The sequence below is a fragment of the Drosophila mauritiana genome, chromosome 3L (genome assembly GCF_004382145.1).
Source record: "Drosophila mauritiana strain mau12 chromosome 3L, ASM438214v1, whole genome shotgun sequence".
Classification (NCBI taxonomy): Eukaryota; Metazoa; Arthropoda; class Insecta; order Diptera; family Drosophilidae; genus Drosophila; species Drosophila mauritiana.
The window spans coordinates 2,891,160-2,918,606 of record NC_046669.1 but is presented as its reverse complement, the minus strand read 5'-3'; the positions used below and the strand labels follow the sequence as shown (position 1 = coordinate 2,918,606).

Sequence of the window (27,447 nt, the reverse complement as noted above, 5' to 3'; positions counted from 1 at the left end):
GCAAGCATACATCTAAGATATTAATTTTCGGTGGAGTTGGTCTAGACCAATTATGAGAAAGTAATGATACATTTAAAGTCAAAATTGGGACTTTGATTTTTTTATTTTTGGCCTATGGGGGGAACCACTGTGACTGCCAACCAATTTATTGGCAGCTGACCAGTGGTCAGAAAAAAGGAAACTTTATATGGATTCAGTGGCAGATTTAAGGACGTAACACGCACTCATAAAAGGGACTCTGTAATATAACCCTGTTCAAATTACACAAACACACAACATGCAATAAAAAAGGGGACAATTATTGTAGTTGTTATAATTGCTGAACGCACTATTATTATTTTTATTTATTTTTCTAAAAAATAAGTTAAGGTTACAAGGTTATTTATCAGATAAGCACTTTGCAATTGGGTCTGTGAAACAGTATAGAATAGTATATACATATTGTTCTTTGAATTTTTCTGTGTATAAATGGAATTTCCTGCTTAGCTTGCACTTCCGCTCGAAGTTGTTTTTAACACCAGACAAGGAAAAGTGGAAAATTGACTTTACCGCAAAATTCACAAATTTTCGCATTCGTCTTTGCTTGGCGCAATTGCATTGCAAGAGCCAGCTGTTGAGTATCTGAATTCTGCTTATTTGCTTTATTTTTTGTAGGCCAAGAAAACTGAAGTTCTTGGAGATGTCTGCACTTGCGACAGCTCGTGCCAGATTCAAATTGGCTTAACGCACTTTCCACTTGCAATGCGCCTTTCAGGACCATAGAACCGAAGCATGCAGCATGAAGCACGAAGCACGAAGTTCCATAACTGCCACAGCCATGTGGCATGCTAGATGGATTACTGGAGGATTTACAACGGCTTCCGCATCTGCGGCCCGTGACAGGTGGAAATTGATTTGAAATTGACTATCAGTCGCAAACTAATATATATTGCAATGGAAATTGAAAAACAAAGAACGAATTTATTTATAGAAGAGGACGTTCGGAATGAATATGCATTTTTCATTGCTTTGCATACCCAAGTAATTGAAACTTGTGCATAATTTATTCTGTACAAGCTAGCCATCTGCTAATTTAATTTGAATGTAAAACTGTACACGTATAATAAAGTTTACTTTCGTTGAAGGTTGGTAAATGTTTGTCAGATGTTGAAACTTCTAAAATATTCTTCGATAAAGCGGGACATTGAATAGCTAATATTAAATGAAAAATCCCGTTGACTTGCTCTTTTATTTCTAATTTAAAGTGAGCAAGTAGATTTTGAACAAAGTGTAACTTAGTCTACTGCAATGCACTTAAGTTTCTGCTGCTTGATATTTACATAAACTGTAGAGTAGTCTCTGCTAAGCGGTTTACCTTTGACCTCCTGGGAAAAGGCAGTCGCTCCCCCTCCTTTTGATTGAGCACCCTGTTCAACGTGGCTATCAGTGGGGTTTTTTCCAAAATATCCTTCCGCAGGACCTGAGCCTTGCCAAGTGCTCCATCATAGTCGGTGCTCAGGAGGCAGGACTCCAAGTGCCACCAGGAATGACTCATCCAATCCGCAGTGACCTTTCTGCATGGCTGCCTCTGGTCTGGCAGACCCACTTGAAAGCTCGGCGTAATAAATTCAAATCGAAATCAAATACAATAAAAACTTGGCACATCAACAGAACTTGTCTCCGCAAAAAAATAATGAGTTAAATATGAAAAACCATCTGGCTGACTTGTCCAAAATTAAATGTCTGACTATATAATTCTAATACAGGGTCTGCCATAAAGTGCCGACTATCATAAACAATAACACAGCAAATAAATAACGCATTTGCTGTTATAAATCCTCCATGCGATTCCATGTCCTTTGTGCTGCTGCAAATGGCGGCCATTTGCATAAATGAGGGACGATGGAGCAGCTACGTCATTGTTTGCAGTGCGTCTGAAAAGTTTTCGCCACCTCCCATGTTAGTTTTATCTTGACGACGCCATCGCCCAAACTCCAGACATTAGCACTAATATGCATATATATGTCTGTGTCTGTGTAAGGTATGTAGGTGTAATTTTTATGTTTATAACATCCCCCAGGACATTTTGAATATAATACAAGCGACGACGGGGATTCGGGCTCTGGGTTTTGAGTTACCCTGTTGGCTTTCGGTACTTTAAAATTTCTGTAAGCCAATTAAGTTAGTAGGTGATGTCGAAAACGTGCTTAGCTTTAATTAACCTTTGGATTACACTTAAATCAATTGTTACAGGGCTTGAACAATTTTCAGATTTTTTCCATTTGAAATGTCTTTATCTGGTATTCCAGCCGAATTCACCATTTTTATACAGGTAAACCAGGCGAGAGTGGCTCGTGGCCATTCGCATGTCGAAACGGCACTTGACCCAGAAATAACCCGGATTGACCTCCCAGCTGATGGGCAGCTGGTGCCGCACGCGCCGCTCTTATCAACCGGCAAATGACAGTTTTATGATGCGGCCTCTTATCAACCACTGCATTACTGCGCTGCGACCTTTGGCGGCTAATCAAGGATGGCTTACTACCTTGTTGTGGGCGAGTCCTCTGGGACTGCGCCTGTGGCGCCGACGGAAGCGGATGTGGCTCAGCTTACCCGAGCTAGCGGCGTGTCCTTTGACGGCCACCAAGTTGGCCATAAATCAGCTACAAGTTTTGACGGAAATCCAAGACGTCAGGAGGCGCGCGCAGCGGGAAAGCCACTTGCTCAAAAGGGTTTCCGCTGGGTGAAAAGCCTCAAATGAGCTGGGAAACTTAAGCTGCATCCCTGAGATGGGCGGGAAAAATTATACGGAATTTATTTTTATGAAACTGCAATTACCAGAAGTGGCCCATAACAATTACAAGGATGTTTAGCTTAGGGAGCTCCGCCAAGAAAGATTGTGGTTAAAGTTTTAAGCGAAGGTTCTGAGGTGGCTCAAAGATTTGAGTAGCTAGCGGATAAAATACCCTAATTTTGTTGTTAAGAGTCTACCACAAGCGTATTTAAATTTAATAAGTACATATGCAATATTAATAATTGTTAAGAGAGCATTTAAGGCTTCTAAAATCATATATGAAGTGTACCCAACGCGGGTGAGTATAAAGTCAATAATTCATAAGCGCTTAGAAATCTACACACATTTTCACATAAATAAATAAATAAAGCACAAGTGCCGCTGCAAATCGAGTTCAGGAAAAAAGTTAACTCCTGTGACCACAATATTTTTTCGTTCGCTTTGCTTTGGTCTACTTTTATTTACCTTTGGCTGGGACAACTTGGCGTGTGTGTGGGAGGGATTCAACCGGAACCATATACACATAGTTCACCCGCAGGACCGAAGCCATTTTTCGAGCCGAACAATCAGCACCTACATCGAACAATTCTCTGAGTCACCCACTGGGTGGCTTCTGGTTTTTGCCCTTTTGTGGCTCCACATTTGGGCCTTCCGCCACGAGTTGGCAGTAGGAAAAATGGCAAACGGATGTTGTGCGCAACGAGCCGAGTCATGACATTTGCATAACAAATTCCATTTAACCCCCGCCATGATTTTCCTTCTTTTCGCCAGGCTCCAAAACATGGAAACATGTTTATTTTAGATCATTTCCTTCCATTCCGCCCGCATTCATTCGCTCCATCATAATTATGTGTCACAAATAGCGGGAACTCATCCATTCCCTCTTCATTATTCAATCATTTGATGCCAGTGTGAGGCTTTAGAGCTCGAAAATTGATGTTTCTGGCCGGGATTGAGGTGAGGAATCAATGGCGCAGTCTGGGGGCGTGTTCAATTCATCGTTAAATCAAATCAGCGGCATATTACACGACCGCCCACGCTCCAGCGGAATTTTCGCCCTTTAAACAGTGGGCGGAAACATCATGACGCGTTTAATTTGAAATAAATTCCAGCAGGGTATACCATTAAAGAGGAACTTTAAGACCCAAATTTTATTTTAAGGTATATATATCTTAATGATTGAGGGGAAAAACTCTTATATTACAAAAAACACCTTTATACTTTTTCACAATGTGCTAACGCGCTTATCGCCCATCAAGTGAATTGCCAAGAAAGCAAAAGACTTACCGCTTTCCCATTTACTCGAATAATTCAACATAATTTGTCAGCTGAGTGAAGGAATTCAACTAAGTCGGCTATAATTTGTTTATTTCCTGGAGGTAAAACAATCGCAGGGGTGGTGTGTTATTAAAAAACCACAGCGACAGGTGTTTGCGAGAGGGCCCTCTTGTCGTATACGTGATGGGATTGGCGGGTTTTCGCTGTTGGTTAAAAGCCTTTTGGCCAGGTACCCAGACTTTAATTCAATTAGCAAAAGGGCTCAGAGGCGAACACGTGCGCGTGGTTTTGAAACGGGTCAAAGGTAGATGACAGTTTCTGGCCCATTTTTAAGCAGAAAACATCACCTAATCCTTGCGAAGCAGAGTCGGTTCCTCCGGTTTTTCAGTGAAATCGCAGCGCAGATCGGCGACCTTGGCAATGATTTCGGCTTGGAGCTCCTCAAAGGGACGAAGCAGGCGGACGGGTTCTGTGTCATCACGACCTTGAAAAAGGGTTTCCCCGCTGAAGTCCACGAATCCATACTTTCGGGCACCCAACAGAGTGGCAAGCAATTTGTCGGATATATCGTTGTAAGTTTCAAATAGCTGCCCGAAAGCTAGTACTTTTCTCCCATCAATAGGATCATCACGACCGGATTTCTGTATCATATCGCATAGTTGGAGGATCTCCTCCAGAGCACGGACATTCGCCTGCAAGGATCTCTGCTCGGAAAGACTGCCCGCCGGAGCTCTGCCGTATTCCTCCTCTGGAAAGGTCCTCTTGGGCATCTCGTTCACGTTGTAATGGGCGAAGGGGTTTATCATCATCCAGTTTTTATGCTGCTCAGCTTGTTGGTTAAAGAGCGTGATGCGTGACGAGACCGACGAATCCTGCATTTTGCATTTCAAGGGTCAAAGGTAATTGGCGAATCAAGCCGCTGACCACTCACCTGACTTTCAGCCATTTTATAATTATGCTGGAAATTTGAACGGTTGTTTGCCGAAAATGTTTGTCAGTGTCGAGCCGCAGGCAAGCCTACTGTGTGTCCAGCTGGGAACCAAACATTTCAGCCAGGTGTCAAAAGTGTGGTCAACATGCTTATTTAAGCTATGAAAATATTATTACCCTGGAGCATATTTCTAATTATATTAATGGGAAACTTATTAACTAACTTTAAATGTAGCTTAGTTGCAACAGATAGCTTAGTAACTTAAAGGGATAATTGGCAGTTTTAAATGCTTGGGTACAGTACGTGGATTCTTTTTGCGTTCAATCATTCCACTGCTGATTGTTCGAGCCACATGGATGCAAACACACGCATCTCATTAGGGATCGCATGAATTCCAAGCCGCATCAAAGGATTCAGATTCAGACGCGAGTTTGCCCAGGGATAATCAATCAATGTGTCGCTTTAAATTCCCAACCCCCCGGGAGATCCACACCCACATCCGAGTCCACCCACTCGCTGGATTTTAGTGCAGCCTTAAGCCAACTCCACAGGCTGTGGCAGCCATGTGGCAAATGCGGCGGAAACAGCTCGCAAACTAGCTCCATAAATTTAAGCCTCGAATGGCGCGCAAGTCGCCGGAAGTATTTGTAGCTCAGTGCAGCCGGAAATACAAAACAAATTTCCCAGAGACAGGGAGACCGAGTGGTAGCAAAAAAAAGGAATGGCGAGAAATTAATGAAACAAAACGAGGAATTGAAAGCTACGAGATAATAAAAGCTAATCTCGAATAGCACAAGTCGAGGGCTTAATATACTTTTAATTCCATCAGAATTCAAATTGGAAAATGTCATGTACACTTAAAACGATTGTTTATTCACTATATCGAACAACATAATTTTCAATGAAGGAAATAATAGAAAAAGCTAACTTGAAGTGCTGTTCAAGCGTAGAGCTTCGGATTACCATTAGTTAAAGCCAGCAAGATTGTGGCCCCAAGCAAAACCAATAAAATCTATAATACCCTCCGCCTCGGGAGGCTCCAATTAAATTCTGTCACACAATCTGCCAATCCAATTATTTTCTTTCCGAGGGCATGAAGCAATAGTTCCGTCGAATAAGCATTAAGTTAAATCACGCTTTAAGCGAGGACTTTCCTCGAAGGGTATCAAAACTGTATTCCGGCGGTTTTTCTGTTTCAGTTTCCTCTCCACTGGAGGAAAAGCGTGGTGGAAGCGCGGAGGACGTGAAACAAAACAGACAAATGGCAAAATGGCGCCACTTCCACATCCGTTAAGCAATAAACATTAATGCGCAATTAATGCTGGCGTCAGACGTTGACTTTGGTTAGTGGTGTTGACCGGGTGTTTCCCGGACTTTCCCCCGCTTTGCCTTGATTTTCCCTCCGAATTCGACACAGGTCCGTTGTCTGTTCTTGATTTCCTCCACTTGCTGTGATTAACGTTTGGCGCCTCTTCTTAGCCTTTAGTTATTTATGGCTCGGCATGACAAATGAAATCAAGTGGGCACAGGGCAAACTTCATGCAAAGCAGCTTATTTCTGGCAGTCCAGCACACCGACTTTCCACAGCTTTGAAGTCTGTGTTTGCCCACCCAACCACCTTTCAAATGCTGCAGCAACGAAAGGAAATATTTGTAGAGCAGCTTACCACCCAATGATAGGGTATTTCTGAAAGGTTCAAGGGGCAACAGCTTTTCATTAGTGATGGGATGGGTACCCATGAAGCCCATTTCCACTACTAAACAAAAATTTAAAGTATATTCTTTAGTACTTTCGTATTTTAAAGCATGCTTATAAAGATAAACTATCCAAAAGAACTTTTCTTGCTGCTTTACATACGTTACTAATGTAGTTAGAATAGAAAGATCTACACTAGGGATTTTCCTCAGATACTTGGTTTCTTTAAGCTGAAAATGCCGCATACTTGTCTCATAAATGTGAATCCTTTGCCACCACTAGCTGTAACTAAGCCCCGCCATCTGTCAGAGCGACAAGATGCTCGTACTTCCGCCATTTCGCCATATGTTTTTGCTATTCCCGACCGATTTCCAGTTGCATTTTCCGACCGAAGATGTGTCAGTGGCAGTTTGGCAAGCCCCGCCCCTTTGTCAAGAGGCACTTAAGAACCTACCATGTCTGCATATGGCCCCTAAGAATTTATGTGTTGTTTGTATTGGCCCCCAAGAAAATCCCCGACGCATTATTCAATTTGAAGCTGGCTGTAATGTAAAACAATTTTCCGCAAATGCAACAAAAAATATAAAGAAACCAAGAGAAGAAGTGAGGGAAAACTGTCTTGGCTGGGTGAATTTTATGTGCGGCACGTTTGGCAATAAATTTTCGGGGTGAGCATTGGATTTACAAATTGCTGCCTAATTCGCCGTTTTCATTGAGCGAGAGACAAATTTATATGGTCTGCGGTTAACACCTGTTTTTTGGTTTTTTTCAAAGGACCCTCAACTTGTTTAATATCCTGCGATCATCGCTCGAGGTTTCAACTCCGTTGTTCGGTGTACGTACATAGTATATCCTTTCTCTAACCCATTTCACTGTTCGACTAAACGAAGACAAAGCTATTCGACTTGGCCCTCAAAATTTGTGTCATTTATAACTTTTGGCCGAAACGACAAAGCGATTTATTTTGTGTTTTCCTTCGGTCTGGCTCCAGTCAAAGTTTGATAAATGAACGCATTCCGCTTCGGATTTTCCTTTTGCATACGAAAAACCCAAAGGGGACATCTGGTCGTTGCATTTTTTCAGCTTCATTTGGCAGCTGCCAGGGTCTGGTTTATGGCCTTTTTGGCCTAGTCTGTCATAATCAGAGCGTTTAATATCACCGATGTGCACTGAACGGTCGCCGAAAATCAAATCAACTTTCGCCAGCACAACAGACAGCTGATGACCTCGGAAAAAAAACAAAAACCCAATCGAAATAAACCAAACTTCGATCACAAAAAATTAGTCAAGTCAACATGAAGTGGAAAAAAAGGGGCGAGCATTGCCACAATGTTTTTATGTCCTTTTGTTGTGATAGCTCTAGTTTTTCCCCCCAAAAAATATGCAACAGCCGGTGCCTGAAATGTGTAAGTGTATGGGTGATGCACTGCAAAAAAAAAAAAACAACTTAAAGAGGGATAACTTTCTTGATTGGAGTTGGTGTGCTCTTTGTGTATCTTACATTATATGTACTTGGCTTTGTTTCCCATAAAATAGTTGGAAAGCAACATTGCTGCTTCGCGAATTTTCTCTCTGTGCATAGTGTATGTGCTTGGGAGCATGAAAAATTGCTAGCCTGTTTCATTGATTTGATTGACACTTTTATTGACACACTGTTGGCCTTGTTGTTGCCAAGGGTTTTATGACCTGCCAATGAACGCGAAAGCCTTTAAGCCAATCGGCAGAATCCAATGAGCTTATATACGGGTAGTTTGCAGCTTTTGAAACACTTCAGCTGTAAACCCGTCCATACAGAAATTTGTATATGCGTTTTCATATTTTTATGGGCCATTACAACTTGATTTTTTAATACTTTACATCAATTCGAATTAGGAAAAGCCAATAAAAACCTGCACAAAAATATTATGGCCAAACCAAATGCGCTCACGCGTTTAATATTTTATATTATTTTTAGTAGCTGCAATTTATGATAGTATGTAAAGTAGGTCATCTAGCTTAAAGGATTAATGTTTGAAGTTTTTTAACTACTTTGTATTTAAATAAAATCCGGTCATGTGGAGTAAATATAAATGTTTTATGTTCAATGTTTCAATGCTTCTTTTAATATCCAAAACATTTATAAATGGGGTATAGATAACTTTTATTTCTTGATTTTGTGATGTGCTCCTTAAGCTAATGTTTAAATGGCTTGTGCTAGACTAAAATTTTTGTTTCAGCTTATTAAAAACCTCCTACGCCGGGCTATATTGAATTCCTGCTATCCAGCACTAATATTCCAACCAGCAGCAAGTAAAATGTCGGTCTAGCTATGAATTTTCATGGTCGCAACTTTGGCTTTTTATGCGTGCCACCGGAACAATGGCGGACCAAGGCCAGCAAAAGTGGACGTAAAATATGACATTTGCTGGCCTTTTGTTTGCACTGGGCCAGCGGATCTTTGTGGCTATAATTCCAGGGCTGGAAGGAGGGCGCTGCAATCGGCTGGCAATTAATCAGGCTTCATTTGCACTTAATCGCGGCCATGATTTGCACGCAACTGCGACCCAATCATGTGGCCATTGGGTTCCATTATAACGGGCAGCCGCAAATTCAATTTAATTTTCATTAGCCTAGTGCCATGCGGTCATCGACGAGCCACAAATTATTTTTGGCCCCCCTTAGCTTGGCGAAGGGAAATGGGAATAAAAACTCATTTTAATATGCGTTGCCCAGCAACGAGCGATTTTCCTTGGCCATTTTCCTAGCCCCTTGTCCCGCGGACTTAATTACATATTTAAATTCCAACTGCGCCGCCTCCCAAAGGCCAAGAAATAGCAGCAAAAATAACAGCCCAGAAAATATTATGGATATTCGGGGTCCCGACTTGCAGGCCGTAGTTATGAGATACCATAAACAACATGACGTCAAAAGCGAAGTAGAACGAACGAGTCCTTTAAAGTTGAAGTCTTACAAAACTTCGAAAATATTGTCCTAATATTAATAAGTTCTTTAACCTGAATTATGGTCTAGTCATATATAGCAGAGACTTAAAAATCTTTTATCTGAAGAATTAAGTCTTATAATTAGTAAGCGAAATGTACAAAATTCGAGGTTACCCTTTTAGGTAGGGTAAAATCATGCTCAAGGTCATGCCAAATGTAACTCTTAAGTGGCTATCAACTGGTCTCATTCAAAATAATAAAAAAATCATAATTTATTGTTATGTAACTGAACCTCAAATGAATTTCAAGCAGCATTGTAACATTCTAAAACAAGATGACATAAGATTTTTAGTGGGAAATAAACTTGGAACTGCTTTTTGAGAAACGAATAAAGCTAACATATCCACATAAATAAGGAACATATCGCTGTGAACAATTCATCCATAAAAACGTTTTAGAGAGGCACTAATTTGTTATTCGAAATTGTACTCACAATGTTCATGTTTTTATACTCTCAAATGCAAAAGCTGTAATTGAATTGAATGCAATCAAATCATAAATAGAATTTAATTACTGTTAGGCAATTAAAAAAATTGAAAAAAGCCCTTGTTAAATATTTAATGCTACAAGCTGTTTTGATTTGGTTTTGCAAATTAATTTATGCATTTTTTCCTACGTAATCATATATGTTGATTATTGATATGTTGATATGTAATTAATATTTATTAGATGATTCATATTAAGTACTTTCCATTAAAAATTTTATTTGTTCTTCTAATTAAAAATGACTAACAGTTTCCGTTTAGCTTAATAAACTGGAATTTACGTTCATTTAATTTAAATATGTTTTAATGTTTTGCACTTCCTGGAATATTGAACATTTAAGCGTCATTTATTAAGCCTAAATTCTGCAATTGCTAGATTTAATATGCTTTCTTGCTATAGAAGTTCACATTCAGTCAGACATATTCGAAATTAGCTGGCATTACACGGGTATTAGGGATACCTCATCGCATCTGCATAAATTTTCGCCGGCTATGAAAATGGCTGGCTGCTTTTATGTGGCGCACTGCAATTTTCCTTCAATTTTCCTCGGCTTAATTTACGCGCTGTGGCTGGTTTCCCTATTGATTTATTTAGGCGTAGGCCATTCACGCCCTCTCATAACTGCCTATGTAGAAGTGTATGTATGTATGTGTGTGCACCCTGTGTGTTTGAATCATTCATTCATTGTTCTCTCACGCATTTCCCTACTTTCGCCGTTTTATGGTTCCCCCGTCTGGCTTTCCCGCCCGCTTTTCCTTCCGCTCCGTTCCGCTTTTCCCCCCACCCCGTGCAGCATTGATTCATGTTAAATTTATGCAAATTGCCTAGTATTCCGGCTGCCAGGATAAGGCTCTTCCACACCGATTCCCTTCTAAAAATAGTCTACACAAAGGAAAAAATTAGCAAAGTATAACAATGTCAGAACGAAGAAGCCACTGAATTTTGCGGGGTTAATAAATATCAGTCAGCAAAGCCATTAAAGCATTAATAATTATTTAAAACAAGCATTAAAATTAAGTATAATCAGCCTGAAGCTGTAAATCATAAGCCGAAATAATTTTTAAGTTAGCCTACGGTCCTGTTTTCCTGCTGTGCACAAATTTGAGTTGAAGCCTTGATTAGCTTTCTTGAAATAGAATTTTCCGTTTTCCAAAACGGGTTAGAGACACTGCCTTCAAATTAAACGGTTAATTGCCTGCAACGTTTAGCTGCAGCTGGCCTTGTTTCGCGAGCGGCGGACGGGGCGTGTGCGTCATCTCCACTTTGCACACATCACTTGCCAGCGAGTTGAGACGACAACAATGGCAGAGCTCGTGGTGGGGAAAAGGTGGTGGTGTTGTCGATGGCTAACAGGAAAACCCGCTTTGCTGCTTTATGGCGAAAACATGCTAGTCCCTATTTTCTTGGCCAGCGGAGGCAGTCGATAATGACGTGGCCAGAGGAGGGTCCTTCGGACCGAAGGTCAATATACTCGCGGCACGAGTGTGTGGCAATTGTGACTTCGATGCGAAAATGTTTGCGGATTTCGGTCGCCGCGGTTGTAAAATCAATTCCCATCGGCACCACCCACACCACCAGCACCACCACCACTATCCATATTTTCCCTGTCAGCTGCATTTCCATTGCACTGAGCGATGGCAAAATCACATTTTCCCAGCTTGACAAGGCCAAAACGGTTGAAATTCCAGATCTCTGGGTAAAACGCAGCCAGAGGCAAAGCGAAATGTAATTACTACAATGAAATACGAGACACTTGACCCAGATACCCACCACCCCTCACCTTCGAGAAAATGTGACTTCCGCACGTTTGGTTAGTTTTCCAGGGTGCCAGGCTTTCCCTTTTATAAAGGATACGCTGGAGTAATGAAATCCCGGCCAGACGAAACACAACTGCCTCATAAAGGCCAGTAGCAGAATTATTGCATGGCTTGCAATATTCTTGGGCGAGGTCAATGTGTTTTTTTGTTTATTCGCCGGCCCACTGCCCCCGGACCACGCCCCCTTCCATTTACCGGCCGTAAAGTTGGCAAGCCAACGAGAATGTGAGTGTTCTACGTGCAACTCAGCCGGATACACTGGGGAAAAATATTGCCATGATGAGCCAAGAAATTTCATAATTTAATTCCTAACGTTATATTTAACTACTTAGCTGCATAGTACTATTTTTGTAGTGGTAAAGTAAAGTATTCGGCTATGATTGCAATGTAAATAATTTACTAGACGTAATTGCAAAATTTTTCTTTATATAGCCGTACTCCAAATGGAAAGTTACGCACTTGAGGGGGGAAATGGCGGAGTCGCTTCGGGCCATCATAACTTCTGCTCGAAGCCAGCTCCCATTTGGCTGTCGCCTGTTCTTGGGCTCAGACATTTCCATTGTCCATAAATCAAATGTTGCTTTGAAGTTGGCGCTCGTTTGCTGTGGTCTCAGATACATGAAACTATATATAGCTTGGGCGGAAACTCAGGGATGAACAGAGATGAATTGTCATGTTAGTAGTATTGCGTAAACTATTTTGTAGTCAATGGGATGAACACAAGATGTTCAATCTTTAAGCTCTTTATATTTAAAAATTATGAAATGGATTTCATCCATTATGTTTTCGTGTTGAATAATAACTGATAAATAATAACTGAAGTGAGTTTAGCTTGTTTCAAAAATTTGTATTTATTGCCTTATAAATCCAATGAAATCGAGAAAGCAAAGTATCTCAAATGCCACGCAAAGCTTTAAATCACAGGGTGTGGGCACAAGCAAATGGCAACTAAAATTTCATGAATACTCTATGAGCCAGATCCTTCCGGCTGGAGCGTTGAGCTCTGAGCACTTTCGCCCCAGTGAATTGTGAAACTTTTTGGCGCCAATGCGCGAGTGTTTCGGGGCGGGCAGAAGTATTCAAAACTTTTTCGCGTTTGGTGGTAAATTGCATTTCCGAATGGCTGCTCCAATTGGACGTGTGTGTGCCGAGACAATCACAAAAATTTGAGGCATACGAGGCAGTAAATTGAATTAACCTCCGCCAGGGAGGAGGTGGGGCACATCCTTGAGTGCGTGGCTTCCGCTTCCTTGGCTCCAGCGAATAGGACTCAAGTTTCACTGAGTGATGAGCTCACGATGATAATAAAACTGTGGCACAGGGCATGTGGAAATGTAAACAAGTATGCCACATGTGTGACGAGGCACAATAGACTCGTCCTGACTCGAGTTGCGCAACAATGGCCAGCTTTGTGGCTCAAGTTAATTGACTTGGCCCCTTGGCTGCCACGTGGTTGCATGGGGTTAATCGTCCAGGATGCGGCAGATACATGCTCCAGTTGCCGGGCAGATAGGGCACGAGCCTAAGGACCATTGTGTGACTGACATCTTAATTAAAAATGACTCATACGCGCCGTTGGCCGTGTCCCTAAACATTTGCATTTATCCCGCAACGGCGCACACAACAAGTGTCTTGGCCACATGACGCTAAGGGATATGTTTATACTCAAATGTTGCCGACTTATGGACCTTCTTTTGATTTTTATTTTTCTAAAATAAATACTACACATCCAATTAAAATTGTTTATATATGTAAGTCCCTACAAAATTATAACAATGTTCACCCAATGTCCACACAGTCAAGAACAGTTTCCGTTCAATTATTATGAAAATTTCCGATTTTAAATCGTTTTTGCGTTTCCATGCAATTAATTACCTGCTAATGTCATAAACATTAACAATCACTTTTGATTTTCGCTACTTATACATTCAAAGTAGCTGCCAAAAGTTTGAATGTTTATAAGTTGTGCTTTTATTTCTATTTTCTTTGCCTAAGTCGAAATAATGTGTAACTATAAAATTGTTGTTCTCCCCATATTTATTTACTTTTATCTTTCGTTCGGCTTTTTTTTAAATTACCTTTGTTTACCAAAATGTTTATAAACAAATGTACCCAATATCCGACTACCTCAAGTTGAATTTTTTGTTCTCCTCTCTCGGAAAAACTGGCTGACATCCAACCATCGGAAAGTGAATCAATAGCCAGAAAACGAACTCAAATAGTTTTTACCTCATTTTGGCACATTTCTTGGTTCTTGTTTTTCCCAAAAGAAATATATTTTCACCAATTTTGTTGTGCTAATTTTCCTTTGGCTTTCGTTTCCGCTGCTGGCTCATTGACTATTTGTTAATTTTGTAAATAATTACCGGCAATTAGAAATGATTATTCTGCTTTGCTTTTGGCATTTATAGGGTCAGCTCATTGTTTGCGCTCATGTCTCACCAAATGTCCTGCGGCAATACCAATTAACTTGAATGCTAAACACAAGCACGAGCTGCTTGAATTGAGTTTCAAGTACTTTTTCAGACACCTGTGCAGACATTTTCCATGAATTGCTCATAAATCCGATGTTAATTACACAAGGACGCACAAGGATGCCTTGAAAAATTGCGGCTGAGCTTAAGACGTCGTTTCCAGTAGCTGACACTTTGATATTCGAGAGCCTTTAAGACTATAATCCATTATTGAAAATAAGGGGGAGAAAAACTGGTAATTATTTCAACGGTGTTGTTGGCTACTTAAGTACTTTTAGCCGAGTTACCATAACCAAATTACGGTCAGCCTAATTTTAGTCATGACAATTGCCAACTGAATACAGAGCACATTCGAGTACCTGTATCAAAGGACTCATTGTAACTCATTACAAATTGGAGCATAAAATCTAACTCCGGAAGACCCTATGACCAACGGGCAGTTGTAATTTCCCGACACGTTCCCACATGTCCTGGCCATTAATTCGGACCAGTTCGCAACATAATTGGCCAGGCACCTTGTAATGGCCAAAACTGATTTCCATATTAATTGCTCATTAGCCCGTGGTGCGGAAGTGCGGCTTGTCTTTGGCCCAAGTGCATTAACATGCGGCAATAGGTTGACCAAGATTACGCATACGCACTGTGGCCGGTGGTCTGGGACACTGAGAAGTTGCTAACAGCCTTGCGGTCGTGCGGTTGCTGTGGTCGAACAAATATTATTGCTGCCGCAAATTGAAGCTGCCTGCCACGAACAAAAGACAAGTGCTAAAATCCAGGGGGGCTTCCACCACCCGGGTGGAACCCATAAATCAATTTGCGGGCAGCCCTTGCCCAGGAAAAGTTTGGCAACAGATGCCCGGCCTAATGATGAGTTCTTTAACACAGCGAGAAAGCGAAAATTAAATATTAATATTGAATTAGGAGAACAATTATTGATTTCCATCCTCGCGTTCTCGGACCTCTGACTTTCAACGCAATTTTGATTAAGAAGTGGAAAGTTAAACGGCGCTCTGAGCCAGAAACTCATCAGCAGGCGATTCACGTCAGGGCATTTTATCGCAGCCACATGTCGCATGCCGCAGCACAATGGACCAACAGGATGATGTACTAGGATACATATAATGCCACAACTATGTAGCCAGCTGGACGGACGGGCAGTGGAGTCCCATTTTTGAATAATTTAATGAGCTGCCGGGCGTCGGCGGCGTATGCGCAATATTAAATCCTGGCGACCGCCCATTTATCATCGACCCACATCCTCCCACACACAGACTGCGCATCCACAGCCACATCCACATGCACATCCTTTCCAGCGCGTCAGTTTAATATGTTTTTAATTGTCCGCCACTGGCAGAAGAGTCTACTTGGCTTTAATGACCTCTCCGCCGCGGGAATGTCTCCTTTTTAATTTTTAATGCCGCCCATTAAGGCGGAATCGTGTACGTATCAGGAAGACTCGGCGAGCAAGTTAATTAATTTTTACAACGCCACGCCAGTTGGCACAAAATTTGACGATAAATCAACTGATAATGTCAGCACATTTAGCGACATCTCCGTTCCCAGCCCAAAAGGCAACGTTTTGATAAACTTTTGGCCATGTTTAGGCGGAGTTCGCGATTGACGTGTGCGGCTGACACAAATCGAAAGGCAACAACTTGGCCCGAAGGGTTGGTGGCCAAGTTTTCTGGGTCAGCGTGTGGGAAACCTTTAATCAGAAACTGCTTAATGCAAGGGTTTTTCCCCCATTTACTCCGGGATAAACTAGTTGGGAACAGGGTGTGCGTGGGCACACATATTGTTTAACTTAAGTGACAATGAAAGGTCAAAGTTTACGCATGCTTAAGAGGAGACTCAATAGTTAAACCAACTCAAAAGGGTTCGTGCCATGCACCGTTCTGTGTGTTGATTTTACTTAGGAAAACAAAGGATCGAAAGATGTTTTCTTTAAAAAAACATTTTCTTACGCAAAATAATCTTAAATGCTTTTAACCAGACCTATTCGATTTTAGGTTGTGCAGGAATTGCACAGACACATCTCTTTACTTTAAAGTTTTTTTAGCATTGTTTTAAATCGTAAATTATATCTCGTATTCAATTGCAAATGTCATGCCAGCAGCATCCCAACAATATGTTAGCCAATTTATTATCCCATCAGCCGCAAAAGCCATTAAAGCAGCGGGGATAAAAGCAAAGACACAGATGCTTTAGATGGGGTAGAATGTTTTCAGTGTATAATCTATAAATTGTAGAGCTAGGAATAAGATATTGCAATTCAGACACATGGGATACAATATAAAAGCATCGAAATAAATCTCCCTGTTACGTTAAAGCCATATTCATTGGATTCGGGGTCGGACTCCTCAGGATTTCCTCCTACTTCTTGCTACTGCTGCTCTGCTGGATGACAGCGCAAATTTTATCAAATGCCGATTCCAGACTGTCTATGAACACCTTCCCATCGGCCTGGTTTTTGTACGTGGTGACAATGGCGCCGGCAAAATCGTTCTGAATCGAATAGCTGAAAGAGTAATGTGTTATCAACTGTCAGCTATTGAACAATTGGTCGAGGCAACTTGAAAAATGGATGCTGCATTTGTATATTCAAATACCCAATCTCGACAGGCAGTCGGCTTACCCGATTCCAAACCCGTTCTTGACCACCGGACCAAAGGAACCCGCTAGCAGGGCATCTGATCCCAGTGTTGAGGTACTAATGATGTTGTTATTAATGCGCTTGTAAGCCTCAGTCTCATAGAGATCGGGAATTGGTATTCCCTCCTTTTGGGCCGTGTGCCGGAGGGCAAAGAGATGCCGATCAAAGCCTTGGCCCATAGCCGCCTCCTTGGTTAACTGGCCATGCACCTTGCTGCAATTGTCGATCATCGCTCGGAGCTCTCCGGCGCTGGGCTTGCTCCTCTCCGGCTGGAGAATAGCTTCACAGAAGTCCCGTGTGGCGTTGGTGCACGGTCGCATCGTTTCGGTGCGACCGTGTCGGAAGGCGGATGTGCTGCAGGACTCGTAGCTGCCCACATAGCCACTGTAGGCTTGGCGATAAGCCAGCTGGAAGGACAGCTGAATGATGGAGTCCGGACTCAGGCCATACTGCTTGCATGTGGGCTTGTTGATGTGTGGGTACTTCAGCAGATTCATGTCCAGATTATCCACAATGCTGGCGTTTTTATTATAAGCCTCCGAAACGGCCGCCTTTGTGGCATCGTCGATCTCGAAGTTGATGGGCCGCACGTTGGCAAAATCGCCTTCGGCGGGAGTGTGAACTGTCTCCGTGGATACAAACGGCTGCTTCAAAGTGTCCTTGTAGAGCTCGTTAAAGTAGCGAAGCACAGCCACTCCATCGCCCCACGAGTGCTCGAAGTTTATAGCCGTTGTTCCATCCGCACTTATAAGCAGGGAAATGGATTTGTCGAACCAACTGTATAAGAACAGGATGGCTTTGTGAATCAGGCAGGCTTTACATAATTTCGACTGCTTACCGATTCTGCGCTTTTCCCGCCAGCAAATGCTTGAGGAGCGGCTCCTGCTGGTTTTCGTCAAAGACTCCATCTTCTTCGCCATCCAGACAAACGCAGAACAGAGCCGCATCCACCTCTCTCTCCAGAAGATCGGCATTTTTGGTGTTGCTAACAAACTGCTGTCTTGTTTTGGCCCACTCGTCACGCTGTCCGGAGGTCAGAACACCAAGTGGCACGCTGGCTGCCTCGCGATCTGTATCCAGTTTAAGCACAGCCCTCAGTCTACCCAGAATCACACTGGGACTCTCGATGTATCCACTCGAGTCTAGCACATTCACGGCGTACATGTGACCGCGTCGCATTACCAGAATGTGCTTGGCGTCCGGTGACTGGACCAGCTCGTCTTTGCCGATCCTAGGAATCCTGGAGGTGCCAAAAAGCCGGTTGTACTGGCTCATGTCCAGCGGGAAGGCCTTAAAGGCATAAGACGCGTAGGTGGCAAAGGCTTTGGGAGCCACCTTCATCCACCGGCGGTAGCTGGCAGTGTCGCTCTTCTTGGGGTTCATGTGGTACACCTCCGGCTCTAGGAGATCCGACTGCAGAGATCGCCAGAAACGCAGCGAGCTGATGATCAGGTTGGTAGCCCTAACCACCTGTTGCTGGTACTCCGGTCGCGTGTCGCTCTTCATCACCAGCAGCGGATTATAGTTGAGGGGCAGGGGAGCTCGATCGGCCAGATACATGTCGAACCAGGGCTGCGAGATGTAGCTGGTATGCTTGTTCTCTGCATCATGGCTCTTGAGTTTGGCATGGAGTTCCATGCCGATCCCCTGGCGGAACTGCTCCACCGTTTGCTGGGTCTCCGCCTGCTCCGCCGGCGAGAGCAGTGGCTTGGTGGCCTCCAGGAAACGTCGACAGCTGTTCTCCAGCAGCGGAATGGGCAATCGCGGCAAGGAGCGCTGAAAGTAAAGCGTTGGCAGCTTGGAACATTGCAGGTACTGGTAGTGCTGGCCATGAGTGGTCGTTGTCCTCGACGAATTCGTCGATATCCACGACAGATTACGGTGCACCCGGGTCCGGAACATGGCTATCCACTCGATGGCTTTCCAAATTGGGTAACTATTGTTGTTTAAACTCGAGAGGCGACGTTTCAAAGTCCAAAACAGAAAGTGCAACAACAAATTGAAAATTCGCGAGCTAGATCAGCTGTTCGCCATCGATGATCACAGCTGATCGTCGTCATCGATAGTTACCGTACGTATTTTTTTACGGTATTTTTGGTATTTTTCAGTAACTGTAATGGCGCCAAGATATTCGAATATCGTATTTGCTTGAAATTAACGATAAGCAGATCTTTTCGGATTTTTATTATTATTATGTTTAACTTTAATATATTTTTTGGCTTAAAATACTTGTTTAATATTTTTTTATTCCAATTGCCTATAATAAATTTGGTTTCTCAACATTTATAGCACTATAAATTGAATTTGCAATAATCAGTTTGCAATAACATGCCGGGCACGAAATTTCGAATTGTCATGATTTTATTGAATTACAATAATGACGATAATGAGATATTAAATTACCACTCAAAATCTGCGCTGCTCTTCGGGGTCAAACATTTTACTTTCACGGCTCGAGTTTCACATTTGGCTGACCTTATGGCTAACATTTAACATTTGAGGGCCGTGCTTGCAAAGCAAAGGGTTTGCGGATCTCCCTGAATTCCGCATAATTTCGCACTTTGCCCCGAAGGACGACGTTTCCGTATCCCTTTTCCGCATTTAATGCGCTTCGCTTTTGCACTTTCTCTGGCTTGTTAAATATTAACGCAATTTCACTTCGCCCAATTATACTGCAACCCATCCGCATCCTCATCCGCATCCTCATTCGCCGATGCCTCTTATGCAAATTTAAATGGAAAAGGGGATTCCCCTACTCACTTTACTTAATTTGAGGAATTGAGGGGCAGTGGATTATATTCCGCAAACGTCGACTGCAAAGTTCAAAGATGAATCGATGGGGGAAACGCTCGTGAAATTCGACAAAGTATAAAAATTTTATGCGCATTTTCATTTCTTTCTTAGCCCCGTAATTTAAGTAAGCCGTTTGTGTTATTCCCGGCTCACCTGGGAACAGTGACCGGTTAGAATACCCCCAGGAGCCTTTGACCCACCACGTCTGCAAGATGTCCTGACCCCTCCGAGGATCTGTTTCTGCCCCGGGAAACCCTCGTCGTCCAAACTCCTCGACAGACATCAACAGCGGGCAAACAAATAAACGCCACGCAAATGCAAACAAAATGCTGTTTATCCACGGACCAAAATCGCCAGGATGCCATGGCCCAAAAGGTGAAAGGACGCATAAGCACTTGAGCGCCTCCGAATCGAACAAATCGATGGGTAATTGCTTTGCCATTGCCCCTCGCATTTTAAAGACCGAATGCGACTTTAAATAACTGGTGGAATAAATAAAACCATGGACTTAAATTAATTTGATTAAATGAAATATGTTGCATACTACTACCGATTGAATTAATGTTTTTGAGTACAAGAGGTATATAAAATGTAAAAACTAAGTTAGATTTAAATGATTTAACGCCAACTGCATATACAAGAGCTCCTTTGTGACACATTTTTACCACTTTTTTCTCCGCCAATAACAAAATCTATTTAAGGACCCTTGAATGTGTTTAAAAAGCATACAATCTCGACACTCATTAACAAGCAACGGTACTATAAAATTTCAACTGTCGCCGCCAGATGTAAAAGCACATAAAAAACCTCTAAAAACATCCTTTTTTTCTGTGCGCAGAAATCAACATTTGTTTCCAGAGTCCTTTGCCGGACAATAAAACTGTTGACCATTCCAGCACGCACAGCGTGACTGGGGATCCAGATTCGAATCCTTCCTTTCTTCCTGTCTTTCTGCACCTGAAAGGTGTGGCGAATAAGTCGCTTTCGACGGGTTGACAACTGCGTAAAAATCAGGCAATAGCACGAGGTGACCAGATGGAAGAGTTAACTGGCAAATTCCATTTGCCCCATGATGACAATGGCAAATGGGCTTGGGTTTGGGTTTGATCGACCTTCGGGCAGACGGAGATTTGCATAGATGGCTCAGCATAAATGCCGCATTCCAGTCGAGCAAATCATTGACATGGCCATGAAGAACGGAGATGGCTCTCAAATGGCCGCGTTGACAGCCCCAAAGAAATGGAGGCAATAACTCAGGCCTCACTGTAGGAGGTTGCACTGTAGGATGGGAATGCGATGTACGAGTTGTTGGAGTTTATGCTACCTTTAAAATATTTAAATAGGCATGCGGATAGCCTAACTATTATTCAGTGCAATTTATTTAACATGTGTTATTTTATTTTTTTTGCAATACATTCCAAGAAGCACATACTACAAGTTAATTGAGCTTACTAGTTAGAATTTATTTTTATTACTCTGCCTTTTTTAATTTAAATTTGTTACATATTTTTCACAGTAGTGCACATTGCATGCAGATTAAAAAGCTAAATCAAATGTAGCCAAAATGTAAGCAAAAACGACGAAGCTGGGAAACAAGAGCGACACGCTGTGGAAAGTCTGTGGAAATTCGCTCTTGTTTTTCCCGACTTGTTCCCCGCAGGCTGGCGCGGTGGGCGGAAATTCAAATTTACTTCACCAACCTGGACGTGCATGACAAATAAAGCAAGCAGATTAAGTCAAAACCCACACGCCGAAAACCGAGGAAATACACTGGATTCCACCCACTTTTTGAGACCTTGAAGATTTCGTAGGCTGATGAATATGTAAAAGCTTTTTGCTGCCACATTTGGTGGCTCTTGTGTGCCATTGTGCACAAACATGTTAATTTTCATAATTGCCTGGCATGCCCCAAGAAAATAATGCAGATAATTGCTGCAATTTTAGGGACACTGAACCCGAGCCATTAATTTATGACCAGCCACGAGCCACGATGGCCAGCAGCATAATTAATATGCCACAGGAACAATCGCTGGGGAATCCTTTTCCCAGGCAGCAATGTCAAGGTTCAATGTCACCAGCAATCAATAGCTGCTGGCCACAAAGTTTATTGATATCCTTGGGTGTGGCATGCATATATACGGGGGCATTCTGGAATGCTGGCAAAATGTTGGTAAACGTGGGCATCTATAAATCTTCGATTCTTTATTAAAGTGTGATAGTGAATATTATTAGTCAGCTTGTATGAAATTGTCGAGTAGTTTTACTGCCATTTAAACAGACCTTAAAGACCCTCAGCACAGCAATGCCAAGATAATCACAAACCGTTTAAGGAGCTACAAAAATAAAGTAATGATTACTACCATGTGGCGAAACGCCTCCTTTAAAAATCAGGGCCCAAAACAGAAAAAAAATAATGGGTATACCAATTACTAAATGTGTGTAATAGCACGCATGTATGTAAATGCACGCGAAATTCCTTAACTTTTGCAAAAAGCCAAGTCTGGGATTCTGCCCACTAAACAACCGCCATTGTGATGATTTTCCTAGAAGGCCAGACAAATTGCTAGCTTCGTTTTTTTCCTCTATTTTATATGCTTTTTTTTGGCTTTGGCGTGGAGCAAAGCGAAATCATTTTTCACAAGAGTGAAACAACGGCTACAAGAACACATTAAATTGCTATAAAGGCAACGCCAGGTCTCAGGACTCGCCCAAAGGAAGCGGCGCCGACATGTGAACTCCTGCCTATCGTCCTCATTTTGTACACTTGGAAAATATACGCTTTAAAAATATTCAGAAATTCTAAGGACCTTCGGCGCCAAGGATAGCCATAACACATAAAACTCAAAGCATTTTCATACAGCTATAAAGAATAACATGCATCAGGAATACATTGTAATTGAATTTTTGTGATTTGATTTGTTTTTTAAAGTGCAAGTTTCAGTCACCGATTCCCTGACCCCTAATTCCTGCTGATCCCTGCTCCTGTCCCTTGGGCTCCAGACCCGCCATGACGACATGTAACTGATGTTGTTTGTTGTAAATTTAATTTTTCCTGGCTGAGTGAGCCGAAAAGTGGAAAGACTGGGAAATCGGCTGTATGTGCTCCTTGTGCTCCTCGTTAGGCCACGTCCAGAGTCCAGAGGACTTGGCCTTCATCCTGTTCCCAGCAATTGCGAGCAGATTGAATTGTTTGATTTCCCCTCGCAGGACGAAAAGCAGTTAGTTCGCGTGCCGGCGCGCGTTTTGGCCAATTTTATGGTCGGCAATTAACAGGTCCCTAGAAGTAGGCAACACTTTTCACATGTCGTGCTGACGGCCATTAATCAGGCGGAAGTTTATGGGGATTGGGAATAGCCAGGGAGCAGCAATCGTAATGGAATCGAAATGAGCGGAAATGCGCACAAATAAATCAAGTTCACATAAATTATGAAAACAGGCGCCGGACCCTCCGCTAAAAATATCAGAAAACGGACCACTATTTGCGTCACCCAGAAAAAGAATAATATTTCCACAGGCCTGCGTCATGCTGTTGTTATTTATTCGCGGTTCTTCGTTGATCACTCACAATATTTGAATTATTTTTGCAATATTTTCCCCCATATCCGCTCTTAATTTCGTGAAAAATGCGGACATGACGTCAGCCTTGTCCCTCTGCGAGGATTTCGTGATATCAGAGGACATGTGAATGGGGAATCCGTTTGTAAACGAATCCCAATGGCCCGGCACTGCAATTGCGAACATTTTTGAAGCGATTTTCATTTGCCAGAGCCGAAAATGTTCAATTGAGTGGAAGCCAAAGGCAGAAGGACGGATTTACGGGAGTTCAAACAAAGTTTGCTTCTTTTTGGAGGACCATTTTCGAAAATTGTTATTGCGGCTGGTTTTTGAATGGCCCAACGATTTGTTCAAATGCGAGTTCTAATGGAATTTATATGGCTGCAAAAAGAGCATTAAGCAATCAAATGGAATTAGGTTGAATGCGCAATAGAACGAAATTGCTAAAATATTTATCCTACACATTCTTCATTGGTCATTTTTAATAATGTGTATATTCCCTTGACAACCTTTAATTATTCAGTAGTTTCACAATGAAAAGCTGCCATATTTTGATTACAAATATTTCAATATTTCAGTAGTGTTGCGCTTTAAATTACCTTACTTCCTGTGCCAAAATGGAAATATATGCAAATCAGATCTAGGCACGAACTGTGGCAAATTGGTATTTATATAAAAAAAAAACACTTGTGTATTCTGTGTCCATTCGATTGCAGCTTAATTTCCGCGTGGGTGGAAAATCGAAAAGAAAGACCCTGCAAATTGAAATGCAATCAAACAAAACAGTACAAAAAGGGAAGACAACCGAGTGGCTGTGGCTCTGAATTATGTATGCCAAGGATGGCAGGACCCTGGACCCTGTCGCAGTTGCATTTTTGCGAGGGCACGTGATTGCACTTGGCCGGTCCCATGCATTTATTTGCATATTTACCGCCGGCACAGACGCTGCTGCATTTACTCTACATTTACTTACTGCATTTGCATTGACTCCGAGATTGCAGACCAGCAGCATCCACTTACACACGTCGGAATGCCGGATCTTTTGGCCGGGCACAGAATGCAAATTGCTTCGCCCCGGCAGTTGTCAACTCAACTGGCTCCGGACTATGTATGTATATAGACACAGGTTTACCCGTAAGACAGCAATCAATCTGGTTAAACGGAATGCTGGGCAATAAGTTCAACAGTGTTTAGTGCAGTCAAGCGAGTGCAGAACAGTGCTTTGAATTCCAGACGGTATTGTGTTCTATAGGTGTGAAAAATTAGCATCCAACAAGGCTTTATTGTTTGCTTTATTTAATAAATTTGCTTTGCTTTAAGCTTATTGTTCCGTTTCAAAAACAATTTCAGAATGAGAGCTTAAAAGTGAATTTGGGGATTTCATTTGACGGTCTGCAAAAATTGTGACTGATGCGTTGCAAAAAATAGCAACCGCAACTTAAAAGCAACTTTTTGGCCATCGCAGACTTCATTTTGAGGCAACATGAAAATGCTTTTTGGCATCAAAGTGACAGCGAAGGTCACTTTTTGCTAGCATTCAAGTGCTATTCAACTAAAACATTGTATATTAAAAATATTTTAGGTTGTAAAATTCTTTAATACGTTACTGGACATTTCAGCGTTAGATTGTAAATTATAAACTGCTTATAAAAAAGGGACGACTCAATTTGTAATTATCCCCTAAAAGCTTTCGTATTCAAACTTCTTTAAATTATATTCTCAAAATTCAGAACGTACTTCCTGGGGTGTGGCATATCGCATAAAGTGGCAAGTGTTTTTGTGTGCGTCTGCCATGGAGATGGCCAAAGTATTTGCATTACCTTCTTGTTGCCACCGAGTTAAGAACAACAATTGACTGTTGCCGCCGCTGTCCTTGTCCTTATTGTAGTTGCCATTTTGCTCCTCATTTGCACTGGAAATACGCGAGGAGGAAAAGCGGAAAAGTCGGCGGAGGCGGGAAAGCGGGAGCTGCAGAGGGCGGCAGCCGAAGAAGGAATGGCGAAGGAGATGGAAACGAGGATCCTGCAGCTTAGCGTTAATTCCCATGGAACTCAACCGAATGTGCGGAGTGGCACGCACACACAGACAGAGTTACGCACACACATATACACACACACTTGCTTAAGGATGCCCATATACACGCATAACCAAGGAGCATCAAGTGCCATTTCGCATGACTAACTTGAGCGAAATTAAAAAAGAAATTGCAAGAAAACTCGCGCACCACACCAGAGACTGAATAAAATGAAATGCTGCCCGCGGAGGAGTCAAAAAAAAAAAAGAATGGAAAATCGTGAAAACTGCAAAGGAAAAAGAAATGCGCCAAAGTGGCGCCTGCAGCTTAAAGTGCAGCAAATTAAATTTCTCCCCGGAAAAGTTTCAGCCGCACACGGAAAGCCGCAAAACTGGCTGCCCAATTGAAGTGAACACGTAGAATGAAAGGATGCTTAATGGAGAAATTAACCTTATTATGTATAAATCTTAATAATCAAAAAATCTATTTAGCTTATGAAAATACACCTGACATTAAAACAGCAGTTTCTAGTTGTAAGCAAATAATATAACCAAGTATATATTTTAGCAAAAAGTAAACTAATATATCATTTTTTATTTTATATTTCATTACCTTTTTTAAGTTTCTACTAAAGTTTTCACAAGTGTTTTTCGCCTCCATAGGTCAACAGGGTGTACAAAGCCTTGGTGCAAAGGACATTGTTTCGCAACTGAGGGACACTTCCGGTTGTAAGCCTTGGAAAGTGTCCGGTTTCACACCTTCCACATTGCAAATAAAAGGCGATGCAATTTTCATGGAAATCCTGCCACGTCTGCGGACCAAAAGTTGGTACAACCATCCTATCTTGGCTTTTGTGTGCTCAGATCTTGAACAGTTTGGCATTTCTTTTGTCCGTGCACCGGCGTTAACTCAATTTCATTTAGCCAAAATGGTTTTGCTGTGCCTGGGGAAATTCCAATATGCACTTTTCGTTTTGTTGGAAACTGAAATTGGTTTAAAAAAGATACGTAAATGCTACAATAACTCAATAAATTCCGTAAAAACCTTCAAAACGGGAAAAATGCAAAACAGCAACTAGAAGTGCTATATTCGAAAATTCCACAGCCAATCTTTCTCTTTTAATAAACGGAATATTTTTTTCTGCGCAGAATTTCAACCGATTTAGATGAGAAAAATGACAACTTCGTTGGCCAAATTACATTCCAGAGAAACTATATTGATTGCCTCTAAGGCTATTGCAGATTGCATCATGTAAGTCATTTAAAGGCTTATCTCATTCAGTTTGTTTTTCGTAGAATTCTGTTAACTTTTATGGTGCACTTTTGGCGTAGCTCACAATTGACTAATATTCCTGGAACTGGCCAATGAAGACCTAAAGTCGACATGTATTTCCCCAACACGTGCTCAACCGCCCCCACATTCGGCCGTTTGGGTCCTCTTCGAGTGGTGGGATCAAAGGCAGCTCCTGCATACATATACATATGTATTAACTCCATTATGGCCAAGACAATCCAGCTAATAGAGCCGAAACAGAGCCAGGGAATAAGGGTCCTTCCTCTTGGTCCTTGGCTTGGGATGCCTCCTCGCACATTTCCCCCGTTTTCTAATGCGACACCCAATCGGATTTGTCAGCAATGTCCGGGCAGATGGTCGTAGATGAATTCTGTTTGTCCCACTGATTACGCATCAAGTGCCATGGGGAAAAGGAGCACACTGGGCATAAGCAAATTGTGGACAAATGGTGAAAAAAGTCGTGCTGGGCACTCTGAATTCCTATGGGACAAACAGTAAACATGAATATTGTTTGCCATTCGTGGCGTTGGTCAATATGTAGACAGGATACTTCGAGCTACGTGGGCAAACACGAAGGAACTTTTAGCTAAAATACATCCATATGCAGTATGGGTCGACAGCAGTTGGCGGAAGTAAATATAACTGATTTATTTTTGGATACTTCTGCCGCCTGAACAATGGAATTTTTCTTCGACATTCAAGTT

At 42.1% G+C, this 27,447-nt stretch overlaps 2 protein-coding genes across 2 annotated transcripts; both read right to left on the bottom strand.

The window, feature by feature from the left end:
* Positions 1 to 4,102: 4,102 nt before the first annotated feature.
* LOC117140329 (actin-binding Rho-activating protein) lies at positions 4,103 to 5,083 on the bottom strand. Its single transcript, XM_033303179.1, has 2 exons — positions 4,983 to 5,083; positions 4,103 to 4,923 (listed from the first exon to the last, which is right to left on the bottom strand). Exons 1-2 carry the CDS (start codon positions 4,995 to 4,997, stop codon positions 4,399 to 4,401), a joined length of 540 nt encoding a protein of 179 aa, XP_033159070.1. The 5' UTR covers positions 4,998 to 5,083; the 3' UTR covers positions 4,103 to 4,398.
* An 11,555-nt stretch (positions 5,084 to 16,638) lies between these two features.
* On the bottom strand, positions 16,639 to 19,102 carry LOC117140844 (carnitine O-palmitoyltransferase 2, mitochondrial). Its single transcript, XM_033303968.1, has 3 exons — positions 17,927 to 19,102; positions 17,071 to 17,865; positions 16,639 to 16,953 (listed from the first exon to the last, which is right to left on the bottom strand). Exons 1-3 carry the CDS (start codon positions 18,988 to 18,990, stop codon positions 16,809 to 16,811), a joined length of 2,004 nt encoding a protein of 667 aa, XP_033159859.1. The 5' UTR covers positions 18,991 to 19,102; the 3' UTR covers positions 16,639 to 16,808.
* Positions 19,103 to 27,447: the final 8,345 nt, after the last annotated feature.